Below are 17,471 nucleotides of genomic sequence, written 5' to 3' on the forward strand. Positions count from 1 at the left end.
CTGTTCTGCTGTGGTGGTCTTCAGCTCCACCTGTGCTGCCGGCTCCGCCCTGGCTCTCTGCTCCACCGGTCCTGCCTCAGTGCCCGGTCTCTCCACTTCCAGGTGGCCCTCCATCCCTCCCCCTGTTCTGCCTCCACTCTACCGCCCTCCGGAATCCTAAAGGGTTTTGAGCGTCTGGAAGCCGCTCCTTGGGGGGGGGGGGCACTGTCACAAATCCGGCCCATGAACTTCCGTCGGCTAACCATCAGAGGTCACCCTTCCCATTTTCATTGACTCTCGCACTCACACTGTTGCATATCTTCCCGGACTACATATCCCATCATTCACAGCACTGATTGCACCCAGCTGTTTCATATCACTCCCTCACTATTTAACACTCACTCTGATCCCTTCCCTCTGCCAAGTATTGTTTAGCGCATATCTCTAGATAGCTACATTACAGAGCCCTCATTAGTTTCCCTGCCTTAGCCTTAGCCTTGCCTGTTTTCTCGGTTTCTGATCCTTGCCTGGTTTCCTGGATTTATCCCTTTAGTCTCGCCCTTTTTGATTCTGTTCGCCGTTTGTTGACCTTCGCTAGCCCTAGGATTATTCTTGTGTCTTGCCCGCCATATACCTGTTTGACCCTGCCTGTGTTTCTGACCTCTCTGCTCAATAAAGCTTTGCATATGGATCCGCACGTCTCACGTCTCGTCAGCCCCGTTACAATATTACTATAATACTGAATATAAATCATTTTAGGAATGTTGCTACAATCTGGCATGTTTATATTTTGATGATATACTAACGTGCATTGTCCTTATTAAATAAACAAATTCATAAAATAAATTAATAAATATGTTTTGCAAATAAATAAAATGAATATTAAAACTGAATTCATTTTAAAATTTTCTAAAAAAAATTTCTTTATTTGACCAAGTTTGAGGATGATTAGTAAAACAAAAACTGAAAATATATAATTATTATTATTGTGGTTGTTGTTGATATAACTATAAAGCTGGATAACAATGAATACAGCATTGTTCCTATAATCCGGGATATTTATTTATTTTTTTTTAATGCAGATGTTCATTCATGTACATTGTCCCTATTAAATCAACAAATAAATAATACAATTAAAAATTATATTAAATATAATACTTATTTAAAATAACTATTTGTTTCTGAAAGCCACTGGTGTCCCAGTGGCGCACTTCTTTCTACAGTAATGTGTTGTCATGACAAGTAATGTCAATGTTTAGACCACTCTCATTTCACCTCCCTTATTCTTTTTGATGGTACACAGTACATATTATTCTTTAAATCTCCAATCCTATCAGGAGAGGATTCGAAACTGAAGAAGCAACGACCCCCACTAACAGGCCCAAATCTGTCATCTCTGACTCTAACACCCCCCGCTCCTGCCTCAGCATTCCTCTCTCCCTGCGCGGGGCCGACTGGGGCCCCCTCTCCCCCTCCGAGGGCCAGCATTCAGCTCTCTGACCACTCAGTGAAGGCTCGCGACCCCCTGACCCCCCAGCCGCCAGCCTATCCAGTCTGATTAACTCAAACACAGACTGATGGCATTATTTTGCTTCACAGACTCTATTGAGCGAGAAGATCTAAAGCCCTGGGCCTGTGCCCTCATTCTGCTCAGACTCAACCCTCTCTGGCCCAAACAGACAGCAGAGGACACACTGTTAATGAAGTAAATTTAGTTTAAGGAGGGGTACTGAAATCCATGATCATTATCTCAGATTCTCTAGCCGCTCACTTAGTATGTGCTTTCAAATATATAAAAAAAATTCTATGCAAGGAAAAGACAGAAAGGAAGGACATAAAATTTCATAAAGATTAGCATAAAACTACCTTTCTTCCTGGATTTAAAATAAATACAATGGAAAAACTATGCAAAATAGGAAACCAATGCAAAAGACCTATCAGAAGAATCTTTTCATCTGCTTTTCATAGAGTGCCTCATTGTTTAATTTTCATATTTAACTTACTTGGATCATATGCAAAGACAACCAATTCCCATATTTGCTGCCTAGTTTAATCATGTAAGCAATGCCATTGTTATGATGACGTTTAGGAGCTTTCAACCTCTCCTTTAGTAAGTTGCTCTGTTTTTGCATGCACAGTTGTTAGTGCCTGCAAAAGCATTCTTGGTGCTTGTGTGCCTAGCCTAAACCAACACCACAAAATGAGAGGGGGAAGGAGAGGATGGAGTCTTGTCTGTCCTGCTGTGCCAAATATTAGATCTCCCTCCACATATTAGACCCTTCCACATAGCCAGTGAATGGTAGGGGGAGCTTAGAGGGGTGATAATGGAAATGCCACGATGAGAACTGCCAGAGAACTCTAGAACACTTCTAGTATTTTCACAACTCTAGAACAATAGCAGCGGTCTAAATTGTTCAGCCCCAAAAGTAAGCCAACATCTGTGCGTCTAAAGCTTTATTCTAAGATAACACTTGAAGGGGCAATTCACCCAAAAATGTAACTTCTATCATCATTTACTCATCCTTCTTTAAAACATGAATAACATTTTGTTTCTTCTGCGGAACATCAAAGACGACATTTTTTATTTTTTTAAATCCATACAGTGAAAGTCAATGGGGTCCAAGGTTGTTTTGGATCCCATTCACTTACATTGTATAGACAAAGCAGTCAAAACATCCTTCAAAACATAACTCCTTCATGCTCTAAAGAAGAAAGTAAGTCATACAGGTTTTGAATGACATGAGAGTGAGTAAATGATGATAGAATTTTCATTTTGGATGAACAATCCCATATCCTTCCTTTTTAGTGACATAATAGATGGAAATTAGGCATACATACACACTTCCTTATACTGAAGAACAAATCTTTTTTTTTTGCTAGTCATTTTGTTGCTCATTCATCTGGATGATGAATTTGTGGTTGACTGCATATTGATCCCTATCTAAGATGAAGCTAACAGCTTGTGTCAGGATGAAAAAGCAAAATGATTTCTCCCTGCCACAATACTGAGGAGAAACTGAGAGAAATATGCAGACAGACACATGCGATCACGCATAAACGCAATTACAATAAATCAGCCAAAAAACGTAACTGGATCTAAAAAGCCTTAATATGCATGCCCCTTAAAAAACAGGGGCAAATAATTTTCCAACAATTGATAGAGTCGGTTCTTTGTCAACATCTGTAAAGAATCTCTGCAGAGACAGGCAGGATTTCATTAGTTAAATTGCGTGTTGGCCTGTGCTCTGTCAGGAAGAGGGGAAGCCACAGTGAGGCCTGTAATTTAAACCTTATTTTAAAATGCAACTGGCTGGCTGTGCCAGGGCTTGCATTGCAAAACTCAGCAGGAAGCAACAACATGAAAATAATGGAGGAAAGAACATATGTGACACACCAAGAGAGGATCTTGTTCCTTGTCTTCAGAGCTCTATATGCTGGGTAATAATAAACACAGTACTGTGAGACACAGCAGATAAGCGCTCAGGAGGCCCTGAGTCCCCCAGTGAGCATTCTGACAAAACTGCCCATTGTTGCTCATAATCTAATTTTGACTCAGTGCTGAAAAGTTGGTGGATGACGTCTAAGAATTTCAAGAACCATCAAATAAGCACTGAGAGTTTATGTTCAGAGGTGAATGTTTGTATGAATGATAGAGAAGCTTAGCTGACCAAATGCTAACAAAAAGCTAACCGTTTGAAAACCTCAAGTCTGAACCAAAGGATCACATTCAGTATACACACTAACATTATTTATATATAAAAAAAGACTGGAGTTGGTAAGATTTTTTTGTTTTTGAAAGAAGTTTTTTGTTTTCTATATTTATATACTAAAAATTATTTTTATGCATTTAAAATTGAATATATTAAAATGTATTCCTGTGATGGCAAAGCTGAATTTTGAGCAGTATTACATTTAGTGCTTAATATAATTAATACTGAAAATAGTTGTGCTGGTTAATATTTTTGTGGAAGATACATTTTTCTACAGGATTCTTTGTTGAACAGAATGTTCAAAAGAATATTTATTTGAAATAGAAATCTTCTGCAACATTTTAAGTGTAGCATAAGTATAAGCCATTTGATATTCAGGTTCAACAAAGGCAGTAGTTACTCAACGCACCCCACCCCCCTCCCCCGTTTTAAATGCATTAATTTACTTAAGACTTGCACACCAACCTGAATAGTCCTGCGATATGCCACCGAGTGAACGTGTGGCTTCGATTTCTATGTAAGGCATCACTGGGAGGGAAGAATCTGCAAAATGACAAGATAAAAAATGTAATCTTTTCTCCATTTGACTGCTGTTAAAATACATGCCATACAGGGTTAAAACAACATACTTTATTTCAAATAATCTTTGCTTACATGAACTGAGAAAGACTAAATGACTTACTCAGTGGCTTATGTTCTAGTAAGGGGGAGAAATGGGAGTAGGGAGGAGGCGGTGTGTCTGAAAATAGGGAGAATGGAGTTCGATTTTTCTTTTAATTGAGCATCCCTCTAAAACTGAACACATCTCTGACTTTTCAAGGCTATATTACCAGACCTAAACCTAGAGATGTAATACTGTGACAGCATTTCTACAGCAAATGAGAATGTTCCCAGCTGGTATGGAAATTACAGGTGAAGAAAAGCATCCATCAAAAAGACAATGGATGTGACGTCATGTGACGTCACAAGAATGCATGGAATCCAATCAAAAGTGACCTGTTCTGAATCACATTATTACAGCGGGTGGAAACACTGCAATTTTGCTAATGCAGAGAATTAAATCTTCATGAAAAACACTTAATGTATGAGACTTTAAAACTATTAACCACTGAATATTAGTGTTGGTGCTAATGGACTGTAGTAACATTTTGTATGCATATCAAGGTCTCTTGTAGGACTACAGTGCAATTCATACTGGTTTAGACATTTATTTTTTATGTATGGTTGTGCAGTCACTAAACCAGCATGTTACATGTTTAAAGTGTGTATTCTTTCATGACCCTCTTCAAAGACCATTGTTCAATCAATTCTGTTCTTTATCTACAAGAGTTCATTTAAACAGAATGTTAGGGTAGTGTTTTTTTTTTTATAGGGAGGGAGCAGAGAAATTGAGAATCCCAGAGGGATTCTAGTTGGGAATTCCACTTCCTGAACAGGAGTATCACTGTCCCAACTCCCCTCCCTATCATTCACCCGCGCTTTGAGTAAAAATCACACTTATATTAGTTTTGCCTAATTTGATGCTACAACAAAACACTTAAACCACCAGAAGATGGTTTGCTTGTCTTAGCTAGTTTAAAATGGTCTTAAATTGTTTAAGATGGTCTCCTGGCCTAGGTAAACGTGGACTTCCGAAAAGTGCCCAAAACACCTCTAGAAGCATCAAAAAGACCAACCTGGATTGGCTGGGAGACCAACTGAGACCAGCAAACAAGTTCTGCTTTTTTCAGCAGGGCTGAAAACACACTTCAAATGAACAGCACAGTCATTATATCCTTGACTAAAAACATTCAGAGGTTTCCTTACCATCCCCGACTGGTCCACAGATGCGGCTGTAGTGATGGGGGTTGCAGCAGAGGGTCTGGCTGTCCTCTGCCCTGAAGCTCTGACAGTGACAGAGCGGTTTGAGGAGAGAGGAGAGCCGCAGGTCTGGCCAGCGGAACAGTCGACACAGCAGGTACTGTGGAGACACCAGCTGACCTCCAATTCGCACTTCAGTCTGTGAAACCAGAACACATCCACTTGGCATCCCGCCTTGAGACTCCACAGCTTCCAGTAAAACATCCAGAGACTTCTCTTTCAACTTTTTGAGAAACGCATAAGTGCACTTCTTGAGTTCTTGCTCGGTCACGGCACCATTTTTCCGTTCCCTGCCACTCAAACTGCTGTAGTTGTTGTGGTTCCTATGTTCTAGACGACAAGCAAGTCTGTTTTTGCCCCTGGGGAGGTCTCTAAACAAACAGCATGTTACCGTCCTGCCCTCGCTCCCCTCGTTGAGGGGTCCATCATGATCAATAAGGATCCCCGGTTCCCCGCGTTCCTCTACGCGTTTGCTGCACGAGCCCGCATTGTTTCCCGGTGCGTATTCCGTTCTGGGGATCTTCTCGGGATTGCTGTCACTCCAGTCATCCGGACCACCATCGCCCCCTTCTTTGCCTGCGGTGACCAAACGGCTTCTCCAGAGTCGCCGAACCAGACCCGTGCGTCTCGTCCTGAACATACGACAATTTAAACAGTTTGCAACCGTTTTCCCAATGTTTGGTCAGAACCGGGGAGACTCCAAACGCTCGTGCGCTCGCTGTCCGACATCGATGATCTGTGCTCACATGCACAGCCAAGCAGAGCCTGAGCAAAGCCCAACATTAGACTCCACTGCTACAATATATCAACACTGTAGCAAATGGATGGCTAGAATAATGATAGTGCACTACGTGAGGAGCGGTGCATCCAGTCTGCAAACATTCCCCAACAATATGAGAAACTTCTTGTTGAACAACACGAAATGCACGATATGCAAAACGTCGATAATCTCCGAAACAGACCCTCTTTTCAAGCAAACCTTCTGCAGCAGTTTAATGACGCCGAGCACATGAATGGATCTCACTATAATCCTTATTCAGATTCCACGCGCTCCTCGCGAAAGAAAATGACGGCAAAGTGGTCGATACGGGTGGATAGGCGGACATAGGATGTCTTGAGGGTTCGTTTCGAGTGAGATTAATGGGATTCTTCGATGGTCTTTCGCCGTTTCACCCTCTTTCTTCTTCAGATACACACACACGGGGCCCCTGAGGAGAGCAGTGGAGCCATTGGTTGATTCCCATCATGTGCTCGTCTAGACACTTTGGCGGCTGCGGGCCGCGCTGATTGTTGCGCAAACACAGTATCAAGTTTCCGAACTCTTAAAGGAGCAACATGTACCTATGTGTGTGTGTGTATGTGTTAATTAAATAATATTACAATATTTACAACTAAAAAAATCTATGCATTATTAATTAATTTATTTAGTTATGTTTTATTATTTTAATATAATAAAAATACTACTATTAGTAATACCCCTACACTACTATTTAATTGTTGTGCAATTGTTGCACAATTATATAAAAATACAGGGAAAATGTAATATTGTGAAATATTATTATGATGTAAAATAACGTTTTTCTATTTTAATACACATTAAAATCTAATGTATTGCTGTGATGCAAAGCTGGATTTTCAGCATCATTACTCCAGTCTTCAGTGTCACATGATCCTTTAGAAAGCATTCTATTCTGATTTATTATCAGTGCTGGAAACTTTTTGTGCTGCTTAATATTTTTTTGGAACCAGTGATACTTAAAAAAAAAAAGTTTAGAAAAGAAGAGCATTTATTTAAAATAGAAATATTTTCTAACAATATACACTACAGTTTAATAGTTTGGGGTCAGTACATTTTTATTCTTTCTTTTTTGGAAAGAAATTCAAACTTTTATTCAGCAAGAATGTTTTTAATTGTTAAGAAGTGATAGCAAAGATTTATATTGTTAGAAAAGATTTATATTTTGATGAAATGCTGTTTTTTTTACAACTTTTTATTCATCAAAGAATCCTGAAAAAAGTATCACAGTTTCCAAAAACATATTTGGCAGCACAACTGTTGCCAACATTGATAATTCTAATAATAAATCAGCATATTAGAATGATTTCTTATGGATCATGTGACCCTTTATACCGGAGTAATAGCTGATGGAAATTCAACTTTGCATCACAGAAATAAATATTTTAAAGGATATTAAAATAGAAACCATTATTTTTTATTGTAATAACGTTTTGCAATATTACAGTTTTTTTCTGTATTTTTGATCAAATAAATGCAGCCTTGATGAGCATAAGAGACTTCTTTAAAAAACATTAAACTTTTGAACGGCAATATATATATATATATATATATATATATATATATATAAAACCCCTTTTTGCTTTGGTGAATGACATAGCATACATAACAGACATTTAGTATGGTGAAAACCCTTGTTGCAAATTGTCAGCATCAAGAGCAAACTGCATAGTGCTCTTCCATTCCTACTTTAGTGGCAGAATCCTTGGGCTTTCTCCCTTCACTTATCATAGAGGGTGATAACTGTTGTAGCCTGGCGTCAGGCTAATAAGTCCAGCTACTCCCATTAAGTCTCTTAGATAGTCTATCAGCAGAAGTCTGGAGCAGAGACAGAGAGACCAGCACCAAACCACCCCCAAAAATAACCCTAGTCCATTCAGTTTGGACAGACATGGTCTTGTTGATGGGGTCTAGCAGGACCCAACAGGAATAGCATGTCAACAAGCCCCATATTCCTAATGGACCTTAGGGAAAGAGGCGAGACAGTGGTAGACAGAAAAAGAGAGCACTCACATCCCTTAAGGCCTTTTCTCGGGTCCATACTACATACTGGATGGCGCTAGTTCCATGAATACGGCCAAAATGCTCTAGAGACAAAAACAAAGTCAAAATACATTCAGATGACACAAGTACAACTAATATAGGCTGAAGTGAGTTGAGCTGAGATTGCATGAGTTGATGAAAATATCTCCAATTCAATTGAATGCGCAATTAGACAATGTAAAGAAGCTGTGTGGTAAGGACCTGATTTGTGACTGCTGGTGTGGCCTATGGTAGCAGGAAGTCGTAGCCACAGACATACATTAGTGTAATCGGTCTCCTCTGGAAGGTTCTGGCAGTCAAAACAGGGTTTCGGCAAGGAAAACCTCATTTATGGTGAAGACAATGAGACAGCCAGAGACTTAAATGAATGTCCGCTGTGTAAAAGTGATGCTTCTACATGGCAGGAATATGTATGAAAAAATGGAATATCCTTAACAAAAGCAGAATCCTCTACTCCTCTGGAAATTGTAATATTATGTCTAAATATATAGCTGACAATATTAACTAACGTTAACAATGAAAAATACATCCATTACAGTAGTTATTCATCTTTGTTGATAATATATATTACAGCTGTTATATATATATTATTATTAGCTTTTAGCTAATTAGCATTATTAGCTCAAGTTCATAAAAGTTTTTAATGGAATAGTTCAATTAAAAAAATTCAAAACCTGTCATCATCTTCTCATCCTCATGTTGCTCCAAACCCATAGGACTTTGGTTAATCTTTGAAACACAAGTTAAGATATTTATTTAATGAAACCTGAGAGGTTTCTGTCCATTTATTGAAAGTCCAGTTAAGCAAAACTTTTAAAAGGTCATAAAGGCGTAAAAAACGAATCTAAGTGGTTTAATCCAAGTCTTGTGAAGAGGGTATAATCGCTTTATATGATGAACAGATTTAATTAAGGCTTTTATTTACATCTAAATTTTAGACATGCATATATAGCATGTCACACATGTTAAACACAGAAGCTCAAAGATTCTAGAGCAAACCTCATTGGCTCTGGTGCATCACACTCACATTATGCATACACAAACTTTCGTGTTTACCATTTGTGATTCAGCCTATGTTTGTGTTTATTTGTGAATAAAAGCCTAAATTAAATCTGTTCATCATATACAGCCATCATATCTCTTCACACGTGATGGATTAAACCACTCGATATATATGGATTTATTAAATTAGATTTACGATGCCTTCATGAACTTTTCGGATCTTCTAAGTTTTAGTTACCTGGACTTTTAATGGACGAACACGATTAATAAATGAATAAATGCTTTAGAAGTACTTTTCCATTGTTAGTTCATGTTAACTAATGTAGTTAATGAACTTTATTGTAAATTGTTAACGTTTTCATCATTGTGCTGTACCAACATCTTTGTTTCAATGTATTTAATTTGTCACAATAATTTATAGCATGTCCTTTCTACATGATTGTATGAGTTTTAAGAGTTTATCCAGAATTTGTTCTTCAGCAATATACAGTTATATAACGATACTTCATGAGCAAAACTGTATTATGGCCATAGCTCACAGCAGGTAATCAATGACAACTTTCTGTTTCTAAGAAGTTATTTGAAGCAGGGCTATTGCTTTGATATATAGAATATAATGTATCTGCTTTTATTCAATTAACAATCAGTTAATATTGAGTACATTTTAGACACTGTGTATGTCCAGTTATTTTGTCTGTGTTTGTTCCAACAATGAAAACTACAACACAGTGTGGTTCCTGAATGAATTGGTACAGTCAATTAGTTGATAAAATGATTCAAATAACAATCTTATACATTCACTTGCTTTGCTCCTGAATGAGTCAGAGTTTTTGAATGAATCAGTTTAGTGAACGATTCAAATGACTCACTCCTAAAGACAGTCATTTGCCGCCACCTACTGGCATAATGATGCAACCTGTAAAAACACTACCTACAAAAATAGACCGGAACTAACTGTTATTATAAAATAAAGAGGTCAGAAACAAAACTCATCACTGCAGGCTGTAGTTTTTTTCTGTTTTTCTGTTATATTATCTTAATTTAAAATATAATGTATATATCATTTATTTTTTTTAAAACGTACACTCTCTAGACCAGCAAATTATGTTCTTTAAGATGGTGCAAATCAACAGGAGCTCTATGATCTACATTGAAAATATCTGTTTTAAGCATGTAACATCACAAAGGGAGCAAGTCTTCATTTACCCAGATTCATTAAAAGAACACCAAAACAACAACCCACCATATACAATTTAATTCTTGTAGCTAAGCAGCATATCCGAGGAGTACGTAATTCAAAGATAGTTTCTCTTTGAATATACAACAGTCTCTGCATTGCTGTGCAAAGCTGACTCCTTCCATTCATTTTGTGTGCTTTTAAAGCATGCCTGTTGTTCTGCAAGCAAAAAGAGAATATCTGAGAACCCGAGGAAGGAAGTAGGCTAAATACAGAGGGAGAGAAACTCAGCGAGATCAGGCCACTCTGTTGCTGTAGCTGATTGTAGTCTAGTCTAGTCTCAGAGCGCCTGGCGCCAACGGAGCAGGCCATAAACTTCTAGACGATAGAGAGAGATAGAGCTCATACTCTTACTTGTGCGAGTAAACAAAGAGTTTACTTCACTTAGCGTGCAATTCCCTTTGCATTTGTGCAGCACAGTCGATGCAAATGAAGTTATCATGTGCCTCGTCATTTCAGAACTATTATCTTCAAAGTGGCACACAAGAATAAATGATTACATTAACGATTAAAATTATTAAATGTACAACTGTGGACCTCTGCTGAGATTCAAGTACGCTTCGGGGGTAAAAAAGAAAGAAAAACAGAGGCAAAGATGTACAAACACAGACAGAGAGATATGAAGATTACAAGTGTTTGCGTTCATCAGTAAACCTGCATAACCAGAGACAGGCGTGTCCCGTCAGCAGTAATAGACTTTGCGTGCATCTGTGCCAACCGGTGTTTACGTCAGTGGGTACAAAGACTACATCTAATCTCCAGGAGAGAGGATCAGAGAGAGAGAGAGAGAGAGAGAGAGAGAGAGAGGACGGAAAAGGGAGAAGACCATTCCAGGGGCCAGCAGGGCTCCTTGGGGTAAGCTGAATTAAGTAAGAGATCGAGAAAAAGAAATAGAGAGAGCGAGGGGTGGAAAGGCAGAGAGGAGAGAGTAAATCAATGGAGGAGATTTGAGACAGGAAGACTATGGCGTCAGTACAGGCTGGAGATAAGGCGTTCAGTTCCATACACAAACACACTTGTTCTCTCGGGCCGAACAGCTACACATACTTTGTCTCACTGTCAACTGACCAGACACCCACAGGTCCTCTCTGCTGGTGCTTTTCATCACCGCTTAGGCACTGCTATAGGGAGTTTCTGCTCCTAGTTCCCCCTTGACTTCCCATGTTGAAATGGCTACCCCAGTGATTACAATTATGTTTCATTAAGATACTTTTCTTTAAGTTATTGTATGTGAGACTATTTGTACTTTTTCACTCTAAACACAAAGTTATTCAGTTCAGTTTTGCTCAAAACATAACATTATTCAGTTACGTTTCTCTGCCTCTAAACTCTCTTAATGTAAAGTTGAACTCCGGTCAAAACAGTAACAATAGATTGGCTGAACTCACATGTATTTTGTCCTTGAATAAGCAAGATCCACAACACTATAAGGTGAGGAAACACGGGCCTGACTGAGAAACGTGCGAGTCTGGCCAGAGGTCAGAGGAACTCTTCCTCAAAGATAAGCAAGAGAGACAGAGTATATACAGACTTAAGGAAAAAGCTACTTCTTTCAGGAAGAACCCTCTGCTTTGAAAGTAATGTTGAGTATGAGTTTACCAAGAATGTGTGTATGTTTTCGGCTCTGATTTGGACTGACACAGGAGCAGGAAAAACAGAGGAACTTAACTCCTCTACAAAAAAGATAACTTTGGGTTATTTTTCCCCCACTGCTTTCTTTCTGTCATTTCTGTATTCTGTTCCTCTTGTGACTTAAATATTATTGTATGATCACTGCCAACTTCATTATGTTAGCTAAATTACTCAAAAAGTACTTTCAAGGCTGCATTCTGAGGCACTGAGGTGCTATTTTAGTACCCCTTAAACCGCTGTAGTGTCTTTGGACTGAACATTGATCTGTGAGTAAACTGATCCTGTGTGGCTATCTTTTAGTGTACTGTATCACAGCACACAACATCCTGAATGCTTCACAGAACAACACTGTGATACTATGATTATCACTGCAAAAATAATTTTAACCACAGTTTTTGTTGTTTTCCAGTAAACTATTTAAACATTCTTGCAAACCAATTGTTTTCAAGTGTTCTCATTAGATTTATGCTTTAAAGTAAAAAAGGTAGGCCCTACTATTTTCAAAAAAAGATATCAATATTTTAACTATTTTATTGAACAATATAAATGAAGGTGGATTTGGGGTTGTAGACTTGCCAAAGGAGTGATTGTCAGGATTAAATAAACATGGTCCCCCTAAGCGTTCATTGAGAACAAATTTTAACACATCACAATCATGTCAAGGTTAATATTTATCCTAAAATATCATATAACAACATTATGCAAACAGTCCAAAATATGCTTTAACCAAGTTGGGAATAAAAAGAGAGACGTACATTTCTCTATTCTTCCTTTTCTCTGATTGTGTACTATGGTCATCTTGGGAATACTTTGCATTCTTTCTCTCCTGAGGAAGTTTTCCACTCCTTTACTTACCACTCTTTCTATACACAGCTTTAGATTTCTGAGAGGCCAGGGTGTTGGGCACAAAGCAGTGGCAGTTCCAGATTTTTCTGAGTAACAATTTCTCTGTGATTGAAGATTTCTGAAGATATATCTCCATTAGAGAAGGCTAAAAGTAAAGACAAAGAGAAAGTTACTTAATGTAAGGAATAGGTATTGTGGGTAATGAATTCATGCAATTTGTGTGTTTGTGTGTATTCCTGCATGTTTCTGGAAGGAACGGGTGGGATGTTTTTATGGCGTGATTCATTCAACTGTTTCTAAATCTCTCCCTGATTGCTGTATATTGAATTCCCAGCATTTGGCAAGTCAACGACTCTCCCACTAGTTCATAATTCTTGAGAAAAAAATGTAAGCCCTCAGTGAGAAAAGGAAAGAGGCAGAGGATGTGTTTTTTAAGAACGTGGTTTATATCGCAAGTAATTGCATGTGATTCTTCTCCCAACTTCAAAGCGAGTGGCTTTGCAGTTCAGGGTTGGGAGGCCAGACCACTACCAGATCAGCTCTCAATTTCCTGTCCCTGCCTGGCTCTGAGCAGAGAGAGAAGATTTGAGGCAGAAACGTGTGAAATACAGAAGAGAGATTTACAGATTTGTTTGTGACTGTTATAAGTTTCAGCATCAAAAAATTTAACATTTAACTTAAAAATGTACTTCATGTTCTAACATCTAAATTAACCATTTTTATTCAAGTCAAAGCAATGATACGCCAATGAATATACCAATGTAATACTTATTAAGGGTCAAATCAAGCAGAAGTAAATGATAAACACAACAACTGTACTTTCACTGTTAATTCTTTACAATTTATCCATCTTCGTAGGAAGAACATGCACAACACAACTGTTTTTGAAGTTGCTAGATTTAGGGCCTCACAAATCAACCAATCACAACAGAGAACAGACTGCCCAGCATAACTTTTAATTTATGAATGAATAAATAAATAAGAAAATAATTGTTATTATGTATATTAATATTGGTGGGTGTTCATTCACTGTTATATTTCATGGTCAATACAGACACAAACTCAAACACAGGGTTTCAGTTCTGCTACATCTCACATGGGCTAACTAATCAAATCCTTCTCTATGAACTACTTTCCTTTCAAGCATTTCTGTTTTATCATTTCAAGTTTTTCCTTTGCCCGTATCCGTGACATAGAGCAATAGCCTATCATATATTTATCATCTATGTGAGATAAGAAAAGACATTCATCAGGTGGCCCAGGGAGGAGCGTGACAGATAAAGCTTTATCAGTAGGTTCAGGACCATTTTTATATGAAATCCAAATATGAGCTATCTAAAAGAAATCTTGGTCCAGACAGACTGGCCAGTTTTATTATCTCTAGAGTGCATGGTTTTGGACCTTCACACATCTAGGACAAACTCTATTGACTTAAACCATGAAAGAAGCTGTTATGTTCACATGCATGAACTATGTTTTACTCCTTCTCTTCTCTAATATGCACACATACACAAGCAAATAAATACATATGCTCATAGAAAAAAAAAAATATATTTTTTATAAAGTTATGAAACATAATTTCTGTTTCTATAAAATGGTGGCACTGGCAAGTCTCAAGTCACTCCAAGTGCCTGAGGTGAACTGTGCTTGATTTTAGGCCCATGAATGGCACACCACACGCACACACAAGCTCTAGATTACAGCTTCATGGTCCCTCTCACAGTCCATAGCTGGGATTGGCAATAAGATGTGAATGCAGACCAGCTCTAATTTAAGCATCCACATTTATACGCCCATAATGGGGTCAGTATAAGCACTTCTGGAGCGGGCTGAGACTGTCCAGAGCTCTCTTTCCAGAAGGCAACACATTATTCCCAAAACAGCCCAAATAACTCTTTCCAGAAGGCTATACATTATTGCTTTGAGAATGAGGCATTGCTGTATTCATAGCCTATAACGCAAAACCATGTCTAATTAATTCAATGAAATTCATGCATGAATTAAATAAGTTTGAATTTAAGACCATAATCTGTTAATGAATTTAGGGTTTATTAATCATTTTCTAATTGACTGTGCATTGGACGAATGTGTAGCACTATCTAAAATTTAACAAAATGCCAAAACAACATTCACAAATTCACACACACACAAAACTTGATTATCAGTAGGTTCAGGACCATTTTTATATGAAATCCAAATATGAGCTATCTAAAAGAAATCTTGGTCCAGACAGACTGGCCAGTTTTATTATCTCTAGAGTGCATGGTTTTGGACCTTCACACATCTAGGACAAACTCTATTGACTTAAACCATGAAAGAAGCTGTTATGTTCACATGCATGAACTATGTTTTACTCCTTCTCTTCTCTAATATGCACACATACACAAGCAAATAAATACATATGCTCATAGAAAAAAAAAAATATATTTTTTATAAAGTTATGAAACATAATTTCTGTTTCTATAAAATGGTGGCACTGGCAAGTCTCAAGTCACTCCAAGTGCCTGAGGTGAACTGTGCTTGATTTTAGGCCCATGAATGGCACACCACACGCACACACAAGCTCTAGATTACAGCTTCATGGTCCCTCTCACAGTCCATAGCTGGGATTGGCAATAAGATGTGAATGCAGACCAGCTCTAATTTAAGCATCCACATTTATACGCCCATAATGGGGTCAGTATAAGCACTTCTGGAGCGGGCTGAGACTGTCCAGAGCTCTCTTTCCAGAAGGCAACACATTATTCCCAAAACAGCCCAAATAACTCTTTCCAGAAGGCTATACATTATTGCTTTGAGAATGAGGCATTGCTGTATTCATAGCCTATAACGCACAACCATGTCTAATTAATTCAATGAAATTCATGCATGAATTAAATAAGTTTGAACTCTAAGACCATAATCTGTTAATGAACTTAGGGTTTATTAATCATATTCTAATTGACTGTGCATTGGACGAATGTGTAGCACTATCTAAAATTTAACAAAATGCCAAAACAACATTCACAAATTAGTAACAAGTATCAGGAAACTGTTATGCTTTTCTAGCTTCTTCTGCTTTCGAACTCTCAATAAACCATTAGATTGAAAAAAAGTGCTTGAAGATAATTAAAACTGCTGAATAAAACTAGTTCTTGTAATTGTGCCAACAGTTCAGTACAGCCTCATAATAATGAGCTCAAAAATGTGTTCAAATGCCCACTGTTTTCACATCAAAGCGATTTAAAACCGATTTAAGAAAGAGTTCAACCTTTCTTGGCGCCTCCTATCAGATATTGTTATCAGATAATGAAGAAATTCCTTCAAACATAGATATGCCATTAGCATTGAGCATGCAATTTCCCCAGGCATTTCCCTTCTTTGTTGATTGAAAGACCAAAAACATGTTGAAACAAGATGACACGCTGCAAAGCGGCATGCAGCATCAAGATTTTCCTGATAATCATACTGAAATAGCTTGTCAGACATGAAAGAGTTTGCGTTTAAGCCTTCCAGGGTATTTTCTGGTGAGATCATCTTTCTGTAATATAGACCAAGCAAAATGTCTGAGAGCGCAAGAACATTGATGGAGTGATATCTATGCTGCAAATGAGTCAAAGCACAGAGGATATATGGTATGACATATACTAGGATACCTACCACATTACATTATCTTCAATTTAGTAGTGCTTACCTAAAAATATATCAGCTACATGAAGAAATGGGGGACAACACAGGCAAAATCAGAATACTTTTTGAAATGCACTTATATCTTGAATGATATTTCCTCATTTTGTTATAAACTCAATGATTGAACTAAACCTCTTTGGTGTCAATGTACTTTGCCTAAATCAAGCAGGAGGAGTTTCCCAGAATGGATTGACAGAAACAATGTGACATTCATGTCTGTTACTGCCTCGCCTTAAGAGAGTGTGAGTGAATTCAGTTTTCACTGTGACACTGCTGAAGATCGAGGGTCACACTTGGATAGAAGCTGTTTCATAAGGAAGTAACTAAGGATTTAAATACTCTGTGACACTGTGTGAACAAAACCAAACCAGACTGAGATAACTGCCATTAAGGTGTGCAGCACTGTGAGGTGTGTGCTTGTTTGGCCCTCTGTCACAAAGTACTGTAATTATGTAACATGAGGACTGTGAAATTTGGCTTATGGATTACAGTAAAGACATTCACTGAAAGAATAGGAAACGAGGGCAAACAGCTTTACAGTACAACTAATGTGTGGTATGTTTATAAATGTAAACATGCATACCATATAAACACTGAGAGAAAGAAGGATTCAAATTCTAATTGTTAAAACATGACTTGCGGGTTGCCGTGAGGATGTATGTTTTGTGAGATTGAACTCAAGCAAAAGGAATGCTGT

The 17,471-nt window shown here is 38.0% G+C and overlaps 1 protein-coding gene across 2 annotated transcripts in view; it reads right to left on the reverse strand.

The window, feature by feature from the left end:
• Window positions 1-6,865, reverse strand: part of LOC107553098 (mothers against decapentaplegic homolog 6-like) — an 8,570-nt gene extending 1,705 nt beyond the window's left edge. Inside the window, exons 1-3 of one of the 2 annotated variants that reach the window (XM_016235219.1) lie at window positions 5,496-6,864; window positions 4,372-4,428; window positions 4,155-4,232 (exon numbers count right to left, since the gene is read on the reverse strand). In XM_016235219.1, coding sequence (XP_016090705.1) covers window positions 4,155-4,232; window positions 4,372-4,428; window positions 5,496-6,189 — 829 coding nt within the window. In that variant the 5' untranslated portion in view covers window positions 6,190-6,864. Of the gene's footprint in view, window positions 1-4,154; window positions 4,233-4,371; window positions 4,429-5,495 lie in introns of both variants that reach the window. The other variant, XM_016235220.1, reaches the window with a different exon arrangement.
• Window positions 6,866-17,471: the final 10,606 nt, after the last annotated feature.

The sequence above is a fragment of the Sinocyclocheilus grahami genome, unplaced genomic scaffold (genome assembly GCF_001515645.1).
Source record: "Sinocyclocheilus grahami isolate Dianchi unplaced genomic scaffold, SAMN03320097.WGS_v1.1 scaffold464.1, whole genome shotgun sequence".
In the NCBI taxonomy this organism is placed as follows: Eukaryota; Metazoa; Chordata; class Actinopteri; order Cypriniformes; family Cyprinidae; genus Sinocyclocheilus; species Sinocyclocheilus grahami.